The sequence below is a fragment of the Myotis myotis genome, unplaced genomic scaffold (assembly GCF_014108235.1).
Source record: "Myotis myotis isolate mMyoMyo1 unplaced genomic scaffold, mMyoMyo1.p scaffold_m19_p_12, whole genome shotgun sequence".
In the NCBI taxonomy this organism is placed as follows: domain Eukaryota; kingdom Metazoa; phylum Chordata; class Mammalia; order Chiroptera; family Vespertilionidae; genus Myotis; species Myotis myotis.
In genome coordinates this window covers 26,175,736-26,200,682 of record NW_023416316.1, presented here as the reverse complement: position 1 = coordinate 26,200,682, position 24,947 = coordinate 26,175,736, and the positions used below count along the sequence as shown (strand labels likewise).

At 42.0% G+C, this 24,947-nt stretch overlaps 1 protein-coding gene across 9 annotated transcripts in view; it reads left to right on the top strand.

Moving 5' to 3' along the window:
* The window catches only part of FRMPD1 (FERM and PDZ domain containing 1), a 110,983-nt gene that overhangs the window by 54,325 nt on the left and 31,711 nt on the right, over positions 1-24,947 (top strand). For all 9 annotated transcript variants that reach the window (XM_036330341.1, XM_036330344.1, XM_036330348.1 and 6 more), the window contains one exon: positions 15,897-15,986. In XM_036330341.1, coding sequence (XP_036186234.1) covers positions 15,901-15,986 — 86 coding nt within the window. In that variant the 5' untranslated portion in view covers positions 15,897-15,900. The remainder of the gene's footprint in view (positions 1-15,896; positions 15,987-24,947) is intronic.

Below are 24,947 nucleotides of genomic sequence, written 5' to 3'. Positions count from 1 at the left end.
GTGCAGGAGAAGGTACTGGACTTTTTACTGTCAAACCTGGGTTTTCTAGCTGCATGACCTGAGGCACATTATTTACTTGCTTATTTAATTGATTATCTTTGAGTGTTAAACTTACAGAAGACACATGGAGGATATGATCGCTGTTTCCCACCTACACATGGTAAATATTCAATAAATGTTCATTTCCTTCTTATATTATCTGAAGGGTTGTCATGGAGAAGAGAGGGAAGGCTTGTTCCATGCCTGAGGGACTGTCCAGACTCAGACTTGGTTTTCCCCCAAGTCGTCATCCTTTCTAAATTCCATTAAGCCCCTCAGCCTCCTAACTCCTCCAGCATTGCTAGCATCCTGGATTTCTTTTCTTTCATTGCTAGCAACTCTGTGTGTATTTGGAGAGGTCGCTTCCCATGGCTGGGCCTCAGTTCCCTGTCTCTGGACTGGGTTAGTTCTAAGGTCGTTTATAGCCCTGGCACTACATTTAATTTCACAACATAGGTTGACCATCCACTAATTGGAGGGTGATGTTCTGGGCCCCAGGGCACATAGGGATAGAGGAACAGTCATCGACCTTGTAGTGGTCACAGACCAGTGTGAGAACAAACAAGTAAAGCATTGTGATGAATGCTATGGAAGGGGCTGAATCCAGAGCTGGAGGAATCCAACCCACAACAGGGAGAGACTAGCCATTTGAGGAATGAATGGGCTCTTTGCCTGCAGGGAAGAATTACCCCCAAACACTTGTTGCCTGAATGAAAGAATGAATGATGAGGCTAGTTCCCCCCAGGTGGCATTCGAATTTTTCCTTTTTGAATTGGAATTATCAACATGGAAAATCCCAGCAGAGATGCAGGTATTAGGGGCCTTGTTTCCTCTCTTCTCCTCCTGCCTTTCTGCAAAGAAAAAAATAAATCCAAATCTCCAGAATATATTGACCTTTGCTCACAGAGCTTCTTGGGATGTGCAGCACAGTTTAACAAGTACCTTTTGTGTGCCTCACTGAGAAATGTCTAGGTAGACGTAGAATTACATGCCTAAAGAGAATTAATCTATCCTCTGCCACGATTCTGTTCAGAGCTAATTTTCAAAGACAGTTTCCATTTCCCCAGTTGTCTGAATGATAGTTACAAATGGTGCACTCTCGTGCTTTCTCTTGTATTTATTCTACCCAATGTAATTTGGTTAGATTCCATAAGCTTTTATTGATTGTCTATTATAAGTTAGCCATATGTTGAGAGGCTAAGGGTATGAGAGAATGTATCACTATCCAGAAGTTTCTTTTCTAGCTGGACTGATCAAACATATACCCAGGAATCAGCAAACAAAACCATCTATTCATTGGGGGTTGCTGAGTAGATTGGTGTGAGTGCCAGGATTCCTGCCCCTCCCCCACCCCCTCACCCCCACCCCCGGCAGAGAAGTGTGGAGAGATGGATGGTGAGGATGGTTCTCCAGAAGGCTGTTGGAGGAGTGTGCACTGGAGAAGGGCCAGGGACTGCAAGCAGAGTGGAGGTGCAGGGAAGAGAGCAGAACAGCAGGTGAATTCAGCATGAACTAACTTTTCATTCTCATCTTTAGCCCCTCATTCCCATGCCTTAATAACGAAAATAGTCCTTCAAAAGATGACACTTTAGCATGTCTCAGGACCTTTGCCTAGTCTGCCCTGTACCCTCACCTACCAGTAAAACTCCACGTTTTCCCTTAATTCAAGTCTTCTTCTGCAGTTTGGTCCTCATTAACTGTCCCGCTCTGGGCTTTTCCTCGTGTTTTGTTTATGTCTTAGTATGGCGCCTGGAGCATTACAGACCCCCAAGAGCTATCAGGCAAATGAAGGGATGAGAAAACAAATTACTGATTATTGGTTTTTGAGTCTGACTTACTATTGGGACTGTGAAATGTTAAGAAAGGAGTGGAGGGCACCAAGGTGAAAATGTGGGTGGCAGGTGCTGAGGGGGTGGTGTGGGGGGCACTGGGCTGCTCTTGGCGGGGTTGGGTAAATACTCTTTGGAGAGGGAATAGGATATTGGCTTTCCAATGAATAGATGCACACAATTGAAAGAATACTCTGAAAAACCACTAAACATATGGGGGGAAATCTATAGAGACTAAACATATGGGGGAAAACCTGCCTCTAGTCTAGAGTAATCAAAAGGCTGCAAATAAAAGCAGCAGCACTTCATTAATAACTCTACTAAATCAGGGGTCAGTGAGCAGTTGGGGGAAATAACTTTCCCATTGTCTGAGGGAGTGAGCCTGGGTTTTTTCTGGAGGGCAATTTGGCCATATCTAAAGCCTTAAAAACCTGTGCAGTCTTCCACCCAGCAGTGCCTCTCCTGGGAATCCATCCTCAGCGAATAACTAGAGATGTATTATGCAAAGATGCTTATCTCAACATTGTAATACAGACATTGCTAAAGTAAACCAATTGTCCAGCGATAGCTTTACAAACGACCCTCCTAGCTATATGAAAAAGAATGTTTTAGAACAGGAAAGAGGCAGGAGAATTGTTTTAAGAGAAAAATCAGGCTATAAACCAGTACATACAGTAAGTTCCCAATTATGTTGAAAATGTGTATTTTCACCCAAAAGTCTAGAAGGGTAATTAGCAGCTTGTGGAGTATAGTGGATAAGTTTTTATTTTCTTCTTTTCCAGGAAGAAAAATTTCCAAATTTTCTACCAAGCACATATATTACCTTTATAATCAGGGGTGGGGGTGGGTGGGTGGGGGAGAATGGGTGTTATGTAAGAAGAAGAGAGAAGCCATTGGAGAGCATTGTTGGAGTCTCATTGGGTTGAAAGCAATTCAGACACATTGTTTATCTTGCAAATTCCAGACAGGTAGCGTTTTCAGAAGGCAGAGTGGTCTTAGGTCCATTTGTGTGAGTGTATTTATAGAAGTGAAAGCTTTGGGGAAGGAAATAGATTGATTTTTTTTCCCCTTGAACTTTTGAAATTATTTTTGCCACTCCATTTGTAATTGAGCCCACGGAGCTATTCTCATTTCTTCTTTTCTTAGGTACTACGTTTGACCTAAAAATGTTAACTGGCTTAGGATGTGGGTTTTGCTAAAATTCCCCTTGAAGTCTTCACTGGACTCATGCTTCACCAGTAGGGTCCCAAAGAAGACCACCATTTGAAATCTCCTTTCCTTTGCTGTCTGATGCTCTCTGCCCCCGCAGCCTTGGATAAACCTGGACGGCCCAATAGGAAACCTCTCCTGCTTTGTTGGTGTGGTTGCATCAGCCACATGTAAGGGGCTCAGGAGAAGGCACCTGCTCTGGGCGCTGTCTGTTGGAAAGGTTTATTTAGAGGCCAATCTGGCATCCACCTTATCCCGTGGACGTAACATTAGTCTGCAGAAAAAGAGATCAGAGCTGGGTGGAATCTCTTTAAATATTAATTCTAGCGATGCCTTTTGCCACACATCTCCAAAGAGCTCTGAACATTTCACAGACATTACCTCATCATTAATTTTCACAGCGTTCTTGGGTGAGAAGCGGATGGCAACTATTATGGTCTCCATTTAGGGCGGAATAAAACATATATTTTAGATAGTTAAAATAAACTTAGGCGTTGTACTGACTAGATATTAATTGGTTTTTAAAAATTGAGGCAATATTTTGGTGTCTTGTTTCACAGTTGTCCTGTATTTCCCACAAATTAAATCGCCTTTCTGCATTTTTCTCTACCAACATTTGAGTGCCTACTGTGAACAAGCTACAGTGCTGAGCAATGTCGCTAGGAGGGACATTTAACCTCCTTAGTTCCACACTTAAGACCTTTGATGTGATGGCTTCTACCTGCCATTCCTACACTAAATCTCTCAACCCTGTTTCACAGACCCGTTGTCCCCCTCAGCCCTAATCCTGAACTTGTCTTCAGTGTATCTCTGTGCCATCTCCTTTCTTTGCATTTTCTATGCCATTCCCCAGCCACTGCCCCAGTGCCCTTCTCTCCACTCCTGCAGGTCTCACTTGCCTCTTCTTCACAGCTTGGTCACCTCTTACACAAGGCCTGCTCCGGTATCACCCTACTGTGTCCACAGCTGATGTGATCTCCCACCGTCCAATCCCCAGATATTCTACCAGCCTCTCTGCTGTGGTCCTTACTAATTTTTGCTTTGTGTTTTAGAGATTTATGAATACTCCTTGATGGTATTTCAAGTTTCTTGAGTGCAGGGATAGTCCAATTCATCTGTATGCGTTTCTCAGGGACTTGCCCATGTTAGATGTCCAAGCACTCACTTGTGTAAAGGAATGAAATGGACATAATTTCAGGCCAGAGTTCACCAGTTTGTGCAGAGCCCTGTGGGGGACAGAGGATAGAGGTCACCGATAGAACCCTGCTTGGCCTGGCCCTTCCTTTGATCCTAGTCACTGAGGCCACTTGCTGCCTACAGGCCTGTTCTGACCTCTCACTGCCTCCACACCCACACCCTCTGAGGACCACCCCCACACCCACACCAGCTCTCATCTAAGACTTGTGTATTAAAAACCACCCTTCTCTCATGGCGTTCTGGGAAGACATAGGGAAAGGGACATTGGAGTGTTTTTAAGGGTCACCTCTGTGCTTATTTCTTTTTCCTCTGTTGTGCAAATCACCCACACTGTATGGGACCCTTTATCCAGAGCATTCTCCGTTCACGTTCACGAGCGGGCATGAGGGCTGGGGTTGGCTCGTGCTCCACCTGTGGCAGGCTGTTGAGGCTGGGCAGGTTATTTAATCTTCCTGTGGCGTCATTTCCCCATCTGTTAAGTGGGGGGATAATGTGCTTGAGGGTGACCTGCCTCCCTGGGATGCTCTGAGGCTTATTGACTTAATTCCATTGCTATTACCTTTAACCAAAGATGGCTGGACAGAACCGGCTGGAGATGGGGCACAGAATAAATATGACAACCATAAAATGGACGCCTTGTGAGACCTTGGGTGTCATTTTCTGTGTTGCCCTTGGCACAGAGGAAACCAGTTAGCCCATCAAGGACCTCTAGGACTGGAAGGGCCTTAACAGGCTTCCAGTCCCGCCCTGGTTGGTGTGGCTGTGCAGCCGTCGGTGGCACCAGGGAGGTCCCAATTGCAAGGCTGTGGTCCCTTTTCAGGATGGATCTTTTGGTTATCTTGACTGATTTGGCATGAATGGTCACATATTCTTTTGTGTGTACGTAAATATATGGTAAATATATATATATATGTATATATCATAAAATTTATTTTTAAAAATCCATTTTAAAGTGCACAATGTAGTGGCATGAAGTGCATTCACAATGTTGTGCAACCATTAACCCTATCTAATTCCACTAAATAGACACACCCTATACCCTCCTCCATTGAGCAGTTGGAAACCACTAATCTGTTTTCTATCTCTATGCATTTACCTAATCTGGATATTTCATATAAATGGAATCATACAACATGTAGCCTTTCATGTCTGGCTTCTTTCACTTAGCATAATGTTTTTGGAGCTTGTCTATGTTGTAACATGTGTCAGTACTTCATTGCTTTTTATGGCTGCGTAATATTCCATTGTATGGATATGCCACAATGTGTTCATCCATTCATCCATTGATGAACCTTTAAGTAGTTTCCCTCTTTTGACTATGTGCACAGTGTCACTATGAACATTCATGTACAAGTTTTTGTTTGAACATCTGCTTTCAACTCTTTTGAGTATATACCTAGGAATGGAATTTCTGGATCAATGATAACTATAGTTTAACTTATGGGAGAACCACCAAAGTATTTCCATACCCCTTTTTTAACCTTCCTTCTCTCCAGCTCTCAGTTCTCTCTGACCATTTCTTCTCAGTTTGCTTCATGACTCTCTTGGGTTTTCAGGCCCAGAAAGGATAGTGCCACTCAGGGTTTGTTCATTCCTTCTGTAGTTCTGCTCTTTCTACCCTAGTGGTGCTCAACCCTATCTGCACATTACAATGATAGTTCCTTTAACAAACCCTGACCAGGACCCACCCCAGACCAGTTAAATGCCCGTCTCTGGGCTGATGGAACCTGGGCATTGGTGTCGTTTAAAGGACCTCAGTGATTTGGATATGCAGCTCCTTTCAGGATAATCATTCATTTCATGGTTTCAACCTGATGACCGCCTAGTTTTTATTTCTGCTCCAGCTGTCTACTGGACATATCCATGAATGGGCCTCCAGTACGCCAGTTCAGCTGTCCCCAACCAAACCCTTCATCTTTCCTCACAACCTGCCCTCTCCCCGTGTTTTCTCCTTCAGTGAAAGGGAACACTGTCTCCAGGCATCCAGACCAGACACTCAAGACTTATCTATGCCTTTTCTCTCTCTGTTATTCCAATTTCCCTTTGATTGATTCATTTATTCAATAATTTATTGCCCAGTCGTTAGGACCGAGGGCAATTGGAGGGACATGCAGCCTAGGAATTATGTTAGGATGACAAAAAAGACATAGATGGAACACATAAGTCACAATATAGATGAGAGGATAACCTGAAATTGACAGCAACATTATTATAACTACCATTATGAGGACTTTCTTTGTGCATCCAGTGTATTCTGGTAATACTTCATATGTATATAGAATCTAATTTAGTGTGAGGTAGGTGAAGGCAGCCCACTTCACATGTGACAGTACAGGTTGAGGGAGGCTAAAGTACTTGTCAAGAATGGTGGTTAGCACATGCTTAGTGAGAGTTGGGATTGGAACTCAGGTCATGTCAAAGCCTGTGCTCTTGACGTGAGAGGTCCCTGGGGAAGAGCCATGAGCCCAGCAGCACTGTCATAGCGTGGAAGGAGGAGGGTCCAGATGTGACCACCAACTGAGATCATCCATGCTATGGGAGCGCTTTGAAAACTGTAGAGCCGTGGTTCTCAACCTTCTGGCCCTTGAAATACAGTTCCTCATGTTGTGACCCAACCATAAAATTATTTTCGTTGCTACTTCATAACTGTAATGTTGCTACTGTTATGAATCGTAATGTAAATATCTGATATGCAGGATGGTCTTAGGCGACCCCTGTGAAAGGGTCGTTCGACTGCCAAAGGGGTCACGACCCACAGGTTGAGAACCGCTGCTGTAGAGGGTGGTGCAGATCCCTTGCAACCTTTGCTCATGTCTCTAGCAGACCTCCTCTTCCATTCTGCTCCGAATTACAGGTAGGTGTTTATATCTCTGATTCCCCGGGTGAATTCCGGACTCCTTGAGGGTGAGAACTGTGCTTGCTTATCTCAGTGTCTCCCTCAGCCCCTGTACCCGGCACCTTGCTGCTAATCAATGCGCGTTTCTTGAATGAAAGTGTGGATGTTAGAGTTGACTCAGGGAGGAAGAACAGAAAGTGGGAGCCATGGTCGTGTTTGTCCAGGGATGTCACAGCTAAGCACTTCCCTGGAGGTTTGACTTAGAGAACTGGAAAGAAAGAGAGGAACTCTGGGGTTCTCTGGAGATATGAGTGGGAGAACCCATAACAAGATCTCCAAGGGAATGGACTTCAGCCCAACCTCTGACTTCCAGTTCCATGGCATGGATAATCTGATTCTTTTTGCTTCCTAGCCCTTATCACTTTCTAACATTCTTAATTAGTTTCCTTTATTATGTCTATTGTTTCTTGTCTAGTGAGAGTTGTCCCTAGAATGTAAGCGTCATGAGGGTACTCAGCTTTGTCTATTTTGTTATTCTCCTCTATCCCCCAATTCCCTCGACCTAAGCAAGCACTAGTAGCTTTCTGTCACTATAGATTTGCCTATTCTGGACTTCCAAATGAAAGAAATCCTATGTGGAACTGGGCGTTGGTGTCATTTAAAGGACCTCAGTGATTTGGGTATGTAGCTCCTCTCAGGATAATCATTCGTTTACATGGTTTCAACCTGATGACCATCTAGTTTTTATTTCAGCTCCAGCTGTCTACTGGACATATCCATGAATGGCCCTCCAGTACGCCAGTTCAGCTGTCCCCAACCAAACCCTTCATCTTTCCTCACAACCTGCCCTCTCCCTGTGTTTTCTCCTTCAGTGAAAGAGACCACCAATATGTGGTCTTTGATGACTGTTCCTTTCACTTAGCATAATGCTTTCAAGGTTTATCCATGCTTAACCCCTTAACTTCACAGATAGGAAAGTTGAGGCTCAGGGAGGAAAGGGAAATGACTTGGGCCATGCGTCCTGCTGGTAACAAAGCAGGAACCTGATTTCAGATCTCCTGTCTCCCTGTACAGCGCTCTGTTCCTGCGTAGGGTGGACACAAGGGGTTCAGTAGCCGCAGCCGACCCAGCAATGTCATTCTGCCATTGACCTTGAGGCTACTTATGGGGCCCCTTCAGGTATAGCTGGGGTGAGGTGAGACCTTGCAGGTAGCATCACTGTTAGCATCAACCCTTTCCCACATCCAGTTCACTGTCCATCTGAGAAAGTGGATGGCTTGTGTGATCAGCTTCTAGTCTCCTACTTGGAGTGGCCTGGGTCCCTATGTCCTGAGATTACTAGCAAGAGAAAGGCACAGCCTAGGCCCCATTAGTGCTGACTGTGCCTCGTGCTGCCCTGTAGCTCCCAGAGGGCCATGCAGAGGCCATCTGTACAGAGCTAGATAAGAAGCTAAGCCCTTCCTGACAGACATCAAATCCTGTTATGCAGATATGAAATCTGAGTGGCATGACGTTGTCCTGAACCCATGTTTCCCAGAGGCTTGTCTTTGTACCACATGGCACCCAAGATGATTTTAGGTGATACATGGATGAACATTTTTATTTAAATAGTTGTATATTTATTTTAATGTGTATCGGGAAGGAAAACTCCAGCATGATCAAACCTGTGATTTAATGAATAGTATTGTCTAGGGCAGTGGTCGGCAAACTCATTAGTCAACAGAGCCAAATATCAACAGGACAACGATTGAAATTTCTTTTGAGAGCCAAATTTTTTAAACTTAAACTGTATAGGTAGGTACATTGTTATTAACTTAATTAGGGTACTCCTAAGGCTTAGAAAGAGCCACACTCAAGGGGCCAAAGAGCCGCATGTGGCTCGCGAGCCGCAGTTTGCCGACCACGGGTCTAGGGTGAAGCTAAAGTAGAATCCTTTTACAGAGGCTATGTACGTTACAGGTGTGGCAGTCTGGCAGTTTGCCGACATGGCAAAAGTCATAAGGACAGGTTGAGGTCAAGTTTCATTTGGGGGCTGTCACTCTGGGGTGATGATGATCTAGGGTACTTTCCTTGTAAAAATGTAAGATGGCAGAAGAGCTGATGGCCAGAGTTCCTTTACATGCCCCAGGGGCTTAGAAAACCAGGAGAAACAGCTGTGAGACACTGGTTGTTCCTCGGTCCATGGTAAACCTCCTTTCGGACATTCCATGTCCTTTCTATAAAAAGGGGATTCCTGTTGGAGGCAGAGGCTAAAAGGAAAGGCAGAGGAGGAACAGGGATGATGTGTGGTGTCGATCCAAAATAAGAAACGAAAATAAAACAATTTCATTTAGCTTTTGACTTTTGGGGGGCTCATTTGCATAGCACTTTATAGTTTTTAAAGAATTGTCACAACATAATGGAATGTAAGCCTTAGGCCAGTCCTGGAGCACAGCGGGGCATGGAGCATTGTCAGTTTTTAGAGAGAGAGCTGGAGAGAGAAATGGTCTGTGCTAGTCCCGTGCACTACCTTGCGCGCTCATGAAGAGTGAACAGGACTTGATGTATAAAAAGGACAAGCAGAGGAAAAGCATCTTGAGAGGCATGCGGGTGCGAGAAATCAGGGCCTGTTTGGGGAACAGTAGGTCACTCAGTTCTGCGGGAGTGGACAGTGTGAGGGAGATGAGATAGACAGATAGTCAGGGGCCAGATCACAAAAGGCTTTGACTCCCAAGGCCCAGAGGGAGGCAGGGGGATGGAAAGGTTGATCCAGCTCCAGAGACAAACCAGCTAGTCTGATTTGAAATTCCACTTCTGGGCTAAAATGTGTACCGTCTTTATGCCTCAGTTTCCTTTTTGTAAATGAGGATTGTAATCAGAATTAAATAAGATAACACATGTAAATTACTTAGCCCATTCCTGGCACACAGCAAACAGTATATTGTTAATGTAGTTATTAGTAATATTATTGTAATTCTTGAGCTCAGACTTTATCCTAAAGATGAAGGGGAAACACTGAAGGATTTTGCAAATAAAAGTGACATGATTTGAATGACATGTTGTATCACTTTGGCAGCCTGTGGAGGACAGACTGATGAAGAGTGCTTCTAGAAGTAAAGATACTGGCTAGAAGGTTATTATAGTATCTCAGACAGAATCAACATTTGAACTATAGTACTAGCCCTAAGAAAGGAGAGGAGGGGAGAGGTTAAGATAATCAGGAGCAAAGTCAGTAGAACTTGGTGGCTGGCTCAGTGTGGGGCATGAAAGGGGGGGATGGGGGCGGGGAGTCAAGAATGATTCCCAAATTTTTGACTTGGGAAGTTAGAAAAGGTAGTCTCCTTCAACAAAATGTTCCACCTTCGAGTGGAAATTTGAAGAGTGGAGAAAAAAACAATAGCACAGTGAATTCTGTTTTCGATATAATCGGCTCAAGTGCTTACTGCATGCACATCTTGGTGGAGATATCTTAGAGCAGTGGTTCTCAACCTTGGCTGCACATTAGAATCACCTGGGAATCTTTTCAAAATCCTGATTTCTGGGCCTCATCCTCCGGAAATTCTGTTTCTTTGTTATGGGGCGGGGCCACAACATTAGTAACAAAGAAACAGAATTTCCGGAGGATGGGGCCCAGAAATCAGGATTTTAAAAAGATTCCCAGGTGATTCTAATGTGCAGCCAAGGTTGAGAACACTGTCTTAGAGGCAGCTGGTTCTTAAAGCAGCTGAAACTGTGGGAGTAAATGACATCACCTGGCAAGTGTTTAGTGCAGTGAGTCTCAAACTTTGCTGTACATTGGAATCACTGGGGATGGGGTTGGGGAATGTCTTTAAAAATGACTAGTGTCCAGCCTGGCTGGTGTGGCTCAGTGGTTGAGCATCAACCCATGAACCAAGAGGTCACCGGTTCAATTCCCAGCCAGGGCACATGCTCAGGTTGTGGGCTCAATCCTCAGTAGGAGTGTGCAGGAGGCAGCCGACCAATGATTCTCTCTCATCATTGATGTTTCTATCTCTCTCTCCCTCTTCCTTCCTCTCTGAAATTAAAAAAAAATTAAAAAAAGAAGAAAGTAAACTATGATTAAAAATAAAAAAAAAAAGATTGCTATGTTCAAATCCAGAAAGGCTGATGTATGAAAGAGGGAGCTGATTTATTCTGGATGGTGGTGGTGGGAGGGGCCCGGGGGCAGTGCTGCTGTGGAGGACTGGAGCGGCAGCGAGGTGGGATTCAGCTTTATGTAAAGAAGCTTTCTAGCAATAGGTCCAACAGCGAGTGACAGAACAATTAGAGGCCAGATGGCTTCTTGGCAGTGGAATTGTAGAAAAGAGTCAAATGTTTGGGGATTATCTCGGCTCTTATTTTCTTCCATTAGCCCAACAATTCAGAGGCTAATACTAAAACCATTAGAAGGTCATTTTCTTGACTTTAAAATTTCCTGCTCAGACCTGGCTGAGTCAGGGAGCACTTCTAATGGCTCGGTTGATGTAGTTATTTATTTGGTCTTTGGGGATCCCTGGATGAAGGCATGTGCCTACCCACAGGCCAGATATATAATGCAAATTAATTCTCTTAATTAGAGTCATATATGTTTATAGAAATCAATTAGCTAAATTGTATTTGGCAGCAACTTCCTAACAATCCCCTTTAAGTAATCATTGCAGTTTGGTGACCTTCGAAAGCAACGGAAAGGCTTGACAGTCTTTTTCTTTTTCTTTTTTCTTTTTTTTAATATATTTTTATTGATTTCAGAGAGGGGTTGGGAGAGGGAGATAGAAACATCATGCCAAAACCGGTTTGGCTCAGTGGATAGAGCGTCAGCCTGCGGACTGAAAGGTCCCAGGTTCGATTCCGGTCAAGGGCATGTACCTGGGTTGCGGGCATATCCCCAGTAGGAGATGTGTGGGAGGCAGCTGATCGATGTTTCTCTCTCATCGATGTTTCTAGCTCTCTATCTCTCTCCCTTCCTCTCTGTAAAATATCAATAAAAAAAAAAAATATATATATATATATACATATATATATATATATATATAAAAGGAAACATCAATGAGGAGAGAGAATCATTGATTGACTGCCTCCTGCACACCCCGCACTGGAGACAGAGCCTGAAACCCGGGCATGTGCCCTGACTGGGAATCGAACCGTGACCTCCTGGTTCATAGGTCGATGCTCAACCACTGAGCCATATCAGGCTTGACAGTCTGTAGTCCTTAAGGATATGTCTGAGATCCCTGACACCTCTGCAGTCATTTGGAGATTGAAAGAACGTAGAGATCAGAGATTTTGTGTCTTCCACTGCCATGGTTACTTCAGGATTCCCAGAAACTCCAGGAGATGTGGGCCTTGGAATTTCAAGACAAAACACAACAAATATCATCTGGCCTGGTTCTTAGACCTCCAGTTGCATGGGTGGGAGGAACTGCAGAAGTCATCCGGCCTCTGTGTTCCGGTGTCGTGTCCCTGTGTTCCATCGTAGTGCAGTTAGTTATTCAACCCCTGCGTGACTGCCTTCAGTGACCTGGATCTTGCTAATTCTTTTTTATTGTTGTTGTTAATCCTCACCGGAGGATGTTTTTCCACTGATTTTTAGAGAGAGTGGAAGGGAGGAGGAGATACAGAGAGAGAGAGAGAAACATCGGTGTGAGAGAGGCATCGATTGGTTGCTTCCCACGGGGATAGAGCCTGCAATGGAGGTACATGCCGTTGACCGGAATTGAACCCGGGACCCTTCAGTCCAAGGGCCAGTGCTCTATCCACTGAGCCAAACTGGCTAGGGCAATCTTGCTAGTTCTTGAGAAAACTCATTCCATCCTCGGATCCCTAGGAACAGCAAAGAGGTCTAGCCTTAGCCCAAGCTGAAGTCTCCCTCTCTGTGGCATTACCCCCATTAATCCTGACTCTGCTTCCCAGAATTATGTGGAATATGTCTCTTCCACCTGGTGGCTGTTTGTGAACCATGATCCCACAGGCCATTGTCCAACAAACATTCTCTGATTTTTCAGAGCTGGCTTTAATCTCCTTACCATCCTAGTCCCCTATGAAAAGGCGCTGAAAATGTGATGCTCAGACATAAAACAAACCTGATTAATGTCCATATCCTAGATTGCCAGTTCATTTACTCCCATTAAGGGCCTGATGAGGCAATTGATACTATTTGAAAACAGTATCCTGTGGACTCAGTTGGATGTCCTTTTCTACACTTTGTGATTAGTCTCTGTGTTGTCAGGACACTAGAATCTACATTCTTGACCCTCCATACTAAGTCTCACAGAAATATGATGTGGCTTTGTGTCCTTGGGAAAGGGACATTAAATAATTGATATTATAAAAGACCTTTTACAATAACAAGAAGGTAAACATTCCAGTAGGAAAATAAGGGAAAATCAGAAGTAGGAAAAAATAAATGCAAATGGCCATAGTGAATGAAAAATCTTCAGATGTATTAATTATTAAATAATTTCAAAACAGTAATGAGCTCAAATTTGGAAAGATGTCATGATATATTCACAGGTTAAAAACTGCAAGGTGCAGACCACTGAGTATAGCATGATTCTATGTTTGTGGACTAAATATTTTAATATACATACTCTGGGTCTCTACAGATTTAGGGCAAAGTTAAGTGTGAATACCCACCAAACAGTGGTAATCTCTGAGGGACTGTATTAGATGCTTAAAATATGATGCTTATTTTATATAATTTTTAGTTTATATAATTTTTAAATATATATATTTAAACCAATAATTAGATGTTACGTTCCATCCAGTTAGCAAATATATTTAAATTATAATATCCAGAGTTTATGAGAATGTGACTACATGGGATGACACTCCAACCAACTGAGCCACACCAGCCAGAGCCCTTTTTGTACTGTTTTTAACAGAATTGGTATCAACAATTGTACTGGCTGCTTAAAAAGAATTTGGAAGCTTTCCTTCTTCATGCTCTAGAATAGCTAAAATAGCATTTGGGGAAAAACAAACTAAGTTGGCTAAAAACAACATTATCCTGGATTGGATCCTGGAACATAAAAGGATCATTAGTGGAAAAAAATGGTGAAACCTGAATAAAGTCTATATTTTAGTCAATATTATTGGACCAATGTTAATTTCTTAGTTTTGACAAAGGTACAATGATCACATAAGATGTTAATATTAGGGAAAATTTCATAAAGGGTATATATGGGAACTCTCCATATTATCTTTGAAACCTTCTATACATCTAAAATTATTCCAAAATAATAAGTTTATATTTAAAATAAAACAAAAAGATTATCAGGAATAAGGTACATTGTATAGATTTAAAATTCACCTTTCAACCTGTCTGTGTCTGGGCCTTTTTTGGGGGGGACAGGAGGGACAGCTCTTTAACACCTTTCTCTTCTATGGTAATTGTTTATTTAGATTTTCTATTTCTTTTAGGGTCATTTTGTATTTTCCTGGAAAACCATCTGTGTCATCAAGGTTTTCAAATGTCTTTGTGTATTATTAAGTAACGCAACCTCTTAAAATTCCTTTCATATTTTCTCTGTTTCCTGGTTATTTCCCAATGTCATATCTTATTTTGTGTGATTATTTATTGTGTTGTGAAATTAACTTGGTGATTTGAGACCAGTATTTTAAGAAAGTGAAATAGACTAGACTAGAAAAGAATATAAATATATATTGTTTTATGAACTGGAATCTCCACACATGTATTGTTTTTCTTGGTAATCTGACAATACCTATCTATCAAAGCACAAATGCATATAACTTTTGGCCTAGCAAATCAATATTTGGGAACTTATCCAGCTATATAATTGCATACATGCAGAAACGATACATTACAATATTATTTGAAATAGTAAAAGATTGGCAGTAACCCAAACATCTATCAAGAGAGGACTACTTTTAAATTACAGTACATTCATACAACTTAATGCTCAGTAGTTGTCAGAAAGAATGAAGAAGCATTCTGTGTATTGATGTGGAGAGATAACACAATTATACTATATTCTGAGGAGAAGAAAGCCTGGTGCAGAACAATGTGTATGGTGTACTACATGTGTTATGTTAAAAGGAGGAAATATGAAACCTATATTTGCTTGTGTCGGCATAAAGAACGTCTGGAAAGACAAATAGAGGAGGAGAGCAGTGATGACATAGGGGTGTGGGAACTGGGTGGATGAAGGCAGGTAAGGGTAGCGGAGAGACCTCTCACTGTACTTTTTATTAAATTGTGGTAAGAACACACTTAACATGAGATCTACCCTCTTAACAACATTCTAAGTGCACAATACAGCAACTGTATATCCTTTTACGGTGTAGGGTTTGAATTATGCCAATGAATCACCTATTCAAAATTTAAATATAAAACACTGAGCAAAAGAAGCAGCACTCAGAAGAACAGGCCTGTGCGGCGTGCAGTTGCTGATGCTGGCAGCACTGAGTCGCGCTGTCTGTCGGGGTGCACACACGGTCGGGGGGCGGGGGCCGTGTCGCGCAGTAAGGTATCTCTCTCCCAGGAGGTCACAGTCACAGCCGGAGAAGCCTTATCTATTTTATTCTCTCATCCTGATGTTTAACTGTTTAGATGGGAAGCCGACTTGCTTACCATGAGACCGAGGGCTCCTCAGGGCCGAGGGCTGCTAACGCTGTTCACTCGGTGGCCCCGGAGCGCCTGTGTATGTTCATTCCAGCTAGAAGGAGGGCCCCGTGCTGTGATGAGCGTGTCTCAAAGTGGGCAAATACAGGAAGCATCAGAGTGACTTGTCGGAATCCTCTTCAAAATGTGTGGGCTAGCTTCTCAAGGAAACTCTTCTTCCGTTTAGGTAAATGGAAGAGCTGGAGACACGGAAAGCCCACAGAATAGAACAAATGGTGGCAAGATGGCTTCGGCGCTCCCGGGACAGCTCAGCCCGGTAAGGCTCCTGGGCTGGCAGTGATTTCTGTCTGTAAAGCTCTGGTGTCCCTGTGGGAGGAGGTTTTGCCAGTCTTGGCAGCGCCTGGGGATCACTGTCTCCGGCTTGCTTTGTTCTTAGTATTCCACATGGTGGGAGAGGTGTAAACAGGTCAGCAATTTTGCTGGAGTGCCTTTCTCTCTGTCCCCCTTCAACGCTTCCAGCTGTGTCCCTCAAATGTGCACCCCCAGACACAGACACACTCACACCAAACTCACACCTTTACAGAGACAGACACACTGACACACCAACACACTCATACCCACACACGCGTGCATATGTGCACTCTGGAATACACACACTCATACACACTTTCGAACACACACTCACTCATGCTCGCTCTCTGTCTTACACACACCCCTTGTCTTCATCCTTGATGTGAGGAGATCACACAATCTGCTGTTGATACTTCTTTCCAGTCCTTGTTTCTGGCAGCTGTTCCTTCCTTGCAGTCCCTGTTTCTTTCTAAACAAAATAAAATGAAATCAAATACAGATCTGATTTGACTGCTACAAGAGAACTTAAAATATGTTCTGTTTCAAAATGTTCCTTTTCCATCTCAGATTTCCCATCTGGCCCTGCCACAGAGATGAACTATCACGTGTCAGGTGTTTCTGAGACACACTCTTCCGAAGGAACTGGAAACAGCTGTTGTACTGCTGAGCAATAAGCCTTGCTCAGGGCTGCACTGCGGCCAAGGGCTCCGATGCTCACACACTGCGATGAGATAAGGCTGGTAGGGTTAGCCCATTTTACAGATGAAACAGCCAAGTCTCAGAGAGTGACTTGTATAGGACCATCACCAACCCCCCTTCCCCTGTTCAGAAACCTCTGATGGGTCTTCATTTCTTATAGGATGAGTTTAAACATTTTGGGTTTGACATTCAAGGTTTTCCATGATCAACCCACTATCCTCTACAGCTCTTTGTCTTATTATTCTGCCTCATTCACAGCATACTCCAGCTAACGTGACCTACTCATTATTCCCTTGCTGTAACCACCTCACCTTCCCTTCCACCCTGTAGTTAGACCCAAGCTTCTGTGTCACATCCCTTCCCCCCATCTCCATGTGTCCAGAACCCACCTACAGTGCAAGGTCTGGCTAAAGTGCTCTGTCTTCCATGAAGTGGTCCCCGGCCCACAGTCAGAATTAATTTCTCCCACAGGGCCCCATAGTATTTGATTTGTAGAATTGCCATTGTGCTTCTTCTGATGTGTTCAACTTATTCGAGCATATTCCTTTTCTTTCTTCTAGCATAAGCTCTATGAGGGCAGGGGAAGCATCAGCCCCATCTCATAGCCCAGAGGATTGAGTTCCAGGCGATTGCAAGTGGTGAAGTAGTGCTTGATGAACAAATGGGAAAACTTCTAGGTCCATTGTTTTCGAAAGTGGGTTTTGCAAAACCTAGTGTTATGCTGCTCCTTAAGAAAGGTCAGATCTGTTTGGGAAGTGATACAGCCTATATCCCACTCAAACCCACCACCACTTGGTGATTCATTTTAGCACAGTAAAGGCTCTGAGAACTCCTGCAGGAAAGAGATTTGTATAACTTTAACTTGATGTTGCCTAAATAGTTGACGTTGGAACTCTCTAATATCCAGCTTCTCTCACAGAATATAAATAAAAGGTAACATGTTTAGTGTCTATATAGAATTGTACAACAATCACCAGAATCAAGTTTTAGAATTTTTATTTTAGAATTCTGACTTTCAATAACCCAAAAAGAAACTCTGTACCCACTAACAGTCATTCCCAACTTGCCATTCCCTCACCCCCCAGGTAACTGCTCATCTACTTTCTATCTCTATAGAATCTCCTGTTCTGGATATTTCACATTAAATGGAATCATGGAATATGCGGTCTTTTGTGACTAGCTTCTTTCACTTAGCATGTCATCCATATAATAGTATGTATCCGCATTTCATTCCTTTTTATTGCCAAATAACATTTCATTATGGGATATTTACTTTGTTCATTCAGCAGTTAATGTACACTTGGGTTGTTTACACTCTGGGGCCATTATGAATAATGCTGCTATGAACATTTGTCAATAACTTTTTGTTTAAACATGTTTTCATTTCTCTGGGGTAAATATTTAAGAGTAGAACAGCTAGGTCATAGGGAAACTCAATGTTTAACCTTTGGAGGGATTGCCATACTGTTTTCCAAAGCAGCTATGCCATTTTACATTCACACCAGCAGAATATTATGGTTTCAGTGTCTCCACATCTTTGCCAATACTTGTTATCATCTGTCTTTTTTATTGTAGCAATCCTGGTGGGTGTAGAGTGGCATCTCCTGTGGTTTTGACCTGCATTTTCCTGATGGCTAATGATGCTGAGCATCTTCCCATGTGTCTAGGGCATTGCTGGCGAACCTATGACACATGTGTCAGAGGTGACACGCGAACTCATTATTTTGGTTGATTTTTCTTTGTTAAATGGCATTTAAATATATAAAATAAATGTCAAAAATATAAGTCTTTGTTTTACTACGGTTGCAAATATCAAAAAATTTCTAGATGTGACACGGCACCAGAGTTAAGTTAGGGTTTTTCAAAATGCTGACACACCGAGCTCAAAAGGTTCGCCATCACTGGTCTAGGGAGTTTTGTTTGCCAAGTGCTTGAGAAAGAGAAGAAAAAAGAGGGACAGGTTCATAGCACTGTCCATGGAAGACATAATTTCTTTTTTTTTTTTTTTTTTTTTTTTTTTATTTTATTTTTTTTAATTTTTTTTTTTATTGCTTAAAGTATTACAAAGGGTATTACATATGTGTCCATTTTATCCCCCCGCCCTAGACAGTCCCCTAGCCTCCCCTATCCCCCAATGTCTTATGTCCACTGGTTATGCTTCTATGCATGCATACAAGTCCTTTAGTTGATCTCTTACCCCCCTACCTCCTGCCCCGCAACCCTCCCCGGCCTTCCTGCTGCAGTTTGACAATCTGTTTGAGGCAGCTCTGCCTCTGTATCTATTATTGTTCAAAAGTTTATAATGGTCCCTATTATCCATGAATGAGTGAGATCATGTGGTATTTTTCCTTCATTGACTGGCTTATTTCACTTAGCATAATGCTCTCCAGTTCCATCCATGACGTTGCAAATGGTAAGAGTTCCTTCCTTTTTAGAGCAGCATAGTATTCCATCGTGTAGATGTACCACAGTTTTCTAATCCATTCATCTACTGATGGGCACTTAGGCTGTTTCCAGATCTTAGCTATGGTGAATTGTGCTGCTATGAACATAGGGGTGCATATATCCTTTCTGATTGGTGTTTCTGGTTTCTTGGGATATATTCCTAGAAGTGGGATCACAGGGTCAAATGGGAGTTCCATTTTCAGTTTTTTAAGGAAACTCCATACCATGGAAGACATAATTTCTGTGTTTCTAGGATAAACCACAAGTAGCCTTATTTAAATTGCTTCTCATCTCTAACCCTGAACCTTCGATACAGTCTGGGTTCTTTGTGCCCTCAGATTACTTGATGACCAAGAACTGAAAAGCTGCCCTGGCTCAGTTGGTTGGGACGTCATCCCCATACACCGAAAAGTCATGGGTTCAATTCCCAGTCAGGGCACATACCTAGGTTTTGGGTTCTATGCCTGGTCGAAGTATGTACTGGAGGCAACCAATTCATCTCCCTCTCCCTGTCCCTGTCCCTGTCCCTGTCCCTGTCCCTGTCCCTCTCCCTCTCCCTCTCCCTCTCCCTCTCCCTCTCCCTGTCCCTCTCCCTCTCCCTCTCCCTCTCCCTCTCCCTCTCCCTCTTCCTCTCTCAAAATTAGTGAACATGTCCTTGGGTAAGAATAAAAAAAATTTTTTTTTAAGAACTGAAAAGCTAAGTTTGAGGTGGATAATTACAATTTTTGCAATTTCCCTGGAGTAGAGTAAATGGTAAACCAATGAGAAGTAGGATTTCACATTTGAATACAAAAATTGACTCTGAGTTTCCTGATAGCCAGGGCAAGAAATTTAAAAAGTACATTGAAATGTTTTTAAAGTCCAGAAAAAGGAAACAAATTCATCTGCAGCCCTATAAGTTTGCATGTATCTTGTAGCAATCCTGTTATTTTTTTCAGACTTTAAAAATCTCCCATTCACTTCAGCTGGTTGTACTTTACTTATAATTGCCATTTTCCCCCCATAAATGTTAAACCTTATGTCAGAGTGTAATTGAATCATCTGGGAGCAAATTAGTTAAAAATAACTGTTCATTTCCAAAACTCACTAAACAAATTGATAACTTTTGTGAACCTGGGTAATGTTAGAACTTTATAAAGCATCCAAAAATGGTGCTTTTCTGGGGAAGAGTGTCAACTTCCAAAGTTGCTTTGATTGCTTACATTTAAAATTAATTTTCAGTGGGTGGCTATTTACAATCACTAGTCAAATTCAGACAGTGGTACTCAATTTGAATGAGAGACTATTTGGGGGGTTAGCTATTTCTAAAAGAGCACTGATACAGTAAATATTATTTTTATATTGGAATGTGAAATTATGTAATGAGAGAGTAGTCAACTTCATCATATCTAATACAAAATTATTCAGGTACAAAATTATTTAGATGCAAAATTATTCAGATGCAAAATTATTCAGATATGATGAAGATGACTACTCTCTCATTACATAATTTCGCATTCCAATATAAAAATAACATTTACTGCCCGAACCGGTTTGGCTCAGTGGATAGAGCGTCAGCCTGTGGACTCAAGGGTCCCGGGTTCGATTCCGGTCAAGGGCATGTACCCTGGTTGCGGGCACATCCCCAGTGGGGAGTGTGCAGGAGGCAGCTGATCGATGTTTCTCTCTTGTCGATGTTTCTTACTCTCTATCCCTCTCTCTTCCTCTCTGTAAAAAATCAATAAAATGTATTTTTAAAAAAATAAATAAATAAAAATAAAAAATAAATAAAAATAACATTTACTGTATCAGTGCTCTTTTAGAAATAGCTAACGCCCCAAATGGTCTCTGTGATGTGTTTTGAATTTCTGCATAAACAATGCAATGCAGACTACTTAGTAAAAGCTGCAGCACAGTGACATTAAATCACAAACTAATTTGTAAGCCTTTTGCTTTGAATTTCATTGTCATCTTCTTAACAGCTTTGTATAACTGTAGAAGTGATAAAATGAGAAAGAGTTATAGTATACTTATCTCCTTAATTATACCAACTTTTTCTCTCCTGCAAAATTTTTTTTTTTATGTAGTTAAATGGTATTTTCTTGGCAATTTCTTTGATTGCTTCTAAGCTTAGAAAATCCTCATCCGATAATTAATGAAATTAGGTTAATTAATTTTCAACTTAATAGTTAAAATATTTTATATTTAATTATTTTATATGGAGCTTATTTTAGTATAGGCTATGAGATGAAGATCTAATTTGATTTATTCCAAAGTAGCAAGTAGTTTGACTTACCAGTAACTGTGAGTGATCTTTCCTTTCTTTGCTGACCTATGACCCCTCTTTATCATCTCGGAAATCCCTGTGTCTGTGAGTGGAAGACTGGATCTCTTTCCAGGCCAGTTCTTCTGTTCCATTGGTCTAATTGCCTGGTATCACACACCTGTATTAAACTTATTTACATTTATTATCTATTAAGTGAGACTTTTATTACGCTTTGTTTTTAGTTTTTTACCTGCCTATTTTTCCATGTGAACTTTAAAATAAGTTTATTCTATCATTAAAACAATTCAGCATAAGATTTACTGAATTTTCTTATGCTTAATCTGGAAATGTTACTTTTATAGAGTGAGATTTAAAGAAACCAAGAGCTGAATGCAACTTGATGTCTTCTTCTTGGTGCTTGGTTTTATCCTCAGGGCTGAATAAGGTGATTTCTTTCAACTTATCTTGAATCCTACTACTAATGAACACACATGCCTGTGCACATGTGCACACAAACAGGCATACGTGTGCACACACATGCACCATGGCAACTTAGTGTCTCTGCCCTTGCCGTTGGTTTCCAAACTGACCTGCTCATTACCACCATCGTCTGTTTGCTAATTATAGGGATGGCCTTATTAGACTTTCTACTATCCCAATAATGGTACCAGTTTTTATTGCATTTTGACCCATGGGCAAGAGTGGAAAGGTTCGAGGAGAAGAGGCTGAGAGGCTCTGCACTGCATGTGCAGAGTTGCCATTGTCTCCCGAATTTCCTTTTAAAAGTAATAATGGAATAACTTCTCCTTCTCTTTACTGTAGGCCTTTGCCCTATAGCACTTACTCACAATACATATGTTCAACGACCCCCTAGGAACTGTCACAGCCACAAGCATTTCTTTCTGGGATAGGGTGCTGCTACCTCTATTTATTCTTTCCTTGAATAAACTTTAGGTTAAAAATCCAGCTTATACCAGACTTTAGTTTTTAAGCCAGTTGAGCTGAACATAATACAGTGTTTAAACATGGATTCAAAATAGTTTCTCCACATCCTGCTGGAACTCAAAGATGAATTCTTTGTTGCTACAACAGAGAGTAAAATATAAAAAGCAGATAAAAAGCTAGAGAATATTTGAAGCATAATCTGGTATTTTTCCTTTTTTGTGTTATTGATCAGCTCAATATGAACTGATAGCCCATAAAATATGGAATTGGTCTACATGAGACTATGTTCATGATAAATTTAACATTTTTTTCCTGGTTCTACCTTAGGCTAGATTCAATTATAGGACAGGAATTCCATTAGTGTAACCACAGGTCTTATTTCTGTTCCAATGTAATATCATAGGAACGATTTTGGAGTTACGATTTGAAATTATTACATCGCATCAAAGTGGATTCTATTTAACCATGGGATAAGGTTTGTTTTCTCTCCTGTTCTCCAAACGTTTATCAAGCCTTACTCTTTGCTTAGCATTGAATTCAGCACATGGGACGAGAAAGACAGTTTTTGCCATACGAACTATAGTCGAACAAGAGACTTCACACTGGTCATTGCAAATAGTTGTACATTTCAAAAAGGGAAGTACAGTTTCCGTGGGCGTGTTCAGCAGGGGAAGGCAGCAGACATAGGTTTTTGGATTACCAGTCCTTAGTTTGACGTTTATAAAATTTTGCATCATAAGAAAATTTTGCTACAGAGACCATTTTCTTCAGCTCCCGTCAGATATTGAACATTTTGTGTGTGTGAGGAGAGGCCATGGTCTGGTCATATTCTTAAGCAATCCCTTTCCAAACAAAAGCTGAAACGTGGCCTTCGGGGAAGATGTCAAATCCAGACTTTGGGCCAGAGCTACTGCCACTGTCTAGGGATTAGTCAACACAGTGGGGCTTCATTTGTCTACTATTGCTGAGGAACACACCCTTCCAAATGGACAAGTCAGACAAGCCTACCCATTGGAAAAGCATCAAAATGGGTCCTATTTAACCACAGGATAAGGTTTGTTTTCTCTTCTGTTCTCCAAACATTTACCAAGCCTTGCTCCATGCCTAGCATTGGATTCAGTGCGTGGGATGAGAAAGACATAGTTTTTGCCATACGAACTATAGTCGAACAAGAGACTTCACCCTGGTCATTACAAATATGTTGTACGCTTCAAAAAGGAAAGTACAGTTTCCGTGGGTGTGTTCAGCAAGGGGAGGCAGACATTTCTTTCTTTTTTTAAAAAATATATTTTATTGATGTTTTACAGAGAGGAAGGGAGAGAGATAGAGAGTGAGAAACATCGATGAGAGAGAAACATTGATCAGCTGCCTCCTGCACACCTCCTACTGGGGATGTGCCCCCAACCAAGGTACATGCCCTTGACCGGAATCAAACCTGGGACTCTCAAGTCTGCAGGCCGACGCTCTATCCACTGAGCCAAACCAGTTAGGGCAAGAGGCAGATATTTCTGCCAAAACCAGAGGACAGAGTAGGAGTCGGGCAGGTCAAGTGCATGGTCAGGTGTGTTGGAGGAATCTGTAGAGAGTATGTATGTTGGGGTGGGGTGGATTCTAGGCAGAGGGAAGAGCTTGTGCAAAGGCCAATGTATTTGAGAACTCCAGGGAGACTAGTTTGGAATCCAGCATAACTTCTTCCAACTACTTGTGTCGTCCTCTATGGCATCAGCTCATTAAGATTGCCTACCCCCTAATACACAGTCAACTAATCTGTTTTTAATGAATTTGCTGAATGCTTTTTGTGGTTGTGTTTTTATCGTGCAGCTTCACCAAACTTATTTTTTTAGCACTAGCAATTCTCTGTTGGTCATTTTCTCGGTGTAGATCATCATCTGTGTTTTTTTTAAAAAGTGGTATTTTTCCACTTCCTCTGCTAATTGTGCCTCTTATTGTTTTTCCTTCTGTGAAAATTATTACAAGCATTCCTCCTGCTACATTAAATAGGAGTAGTGTCTAAGGCATCCTTCCTGTTCCTTTTTTAAAGGGATGTAGGTGTTGATTTTTGGCCATCAGTGTACTATGCTATTTATTATATTTAGAAGGCCCCTTTCATAGCTACAAGGCATTATTTTTTAAAATCAGGAATAGCGATGGGTTTGATTCTGTACAAATTTTCACAGCTTTCTATTTCTTCCCTCTCGTTAGGTCTATCTGCTAACACTTCTCAGCACTACCCATGTGCTCGCCTAGAGGAAATCTTCTCTTTGCTTCTAAGCGTCTGGTCACCCTCTATTCGGACAGCCTACACTTGCTGTCTGAGGAGCTCCTGGGTGGAGAATGAGCAGGAGGCTTTGCACTTGGACTTGTCCCATGCCATTTTGGCTCCACGAGGCTGTTTTTCATATTTCCTGGTCCTTGTTGAAATAGGAGATTGTGATAAATGACGGAGAGGGGATTCTCAGATGGGTGAGGTCCTATTGCATTAGTCAGAGATCCAGACAGAGTTTGGGAAATGGCTGAGAATGAATCACAGGCCTTAACTGCAGAGGCCCGAGGAGCTGTTCCTTCTCCACATTTCTGTAGTTTATAGTGACA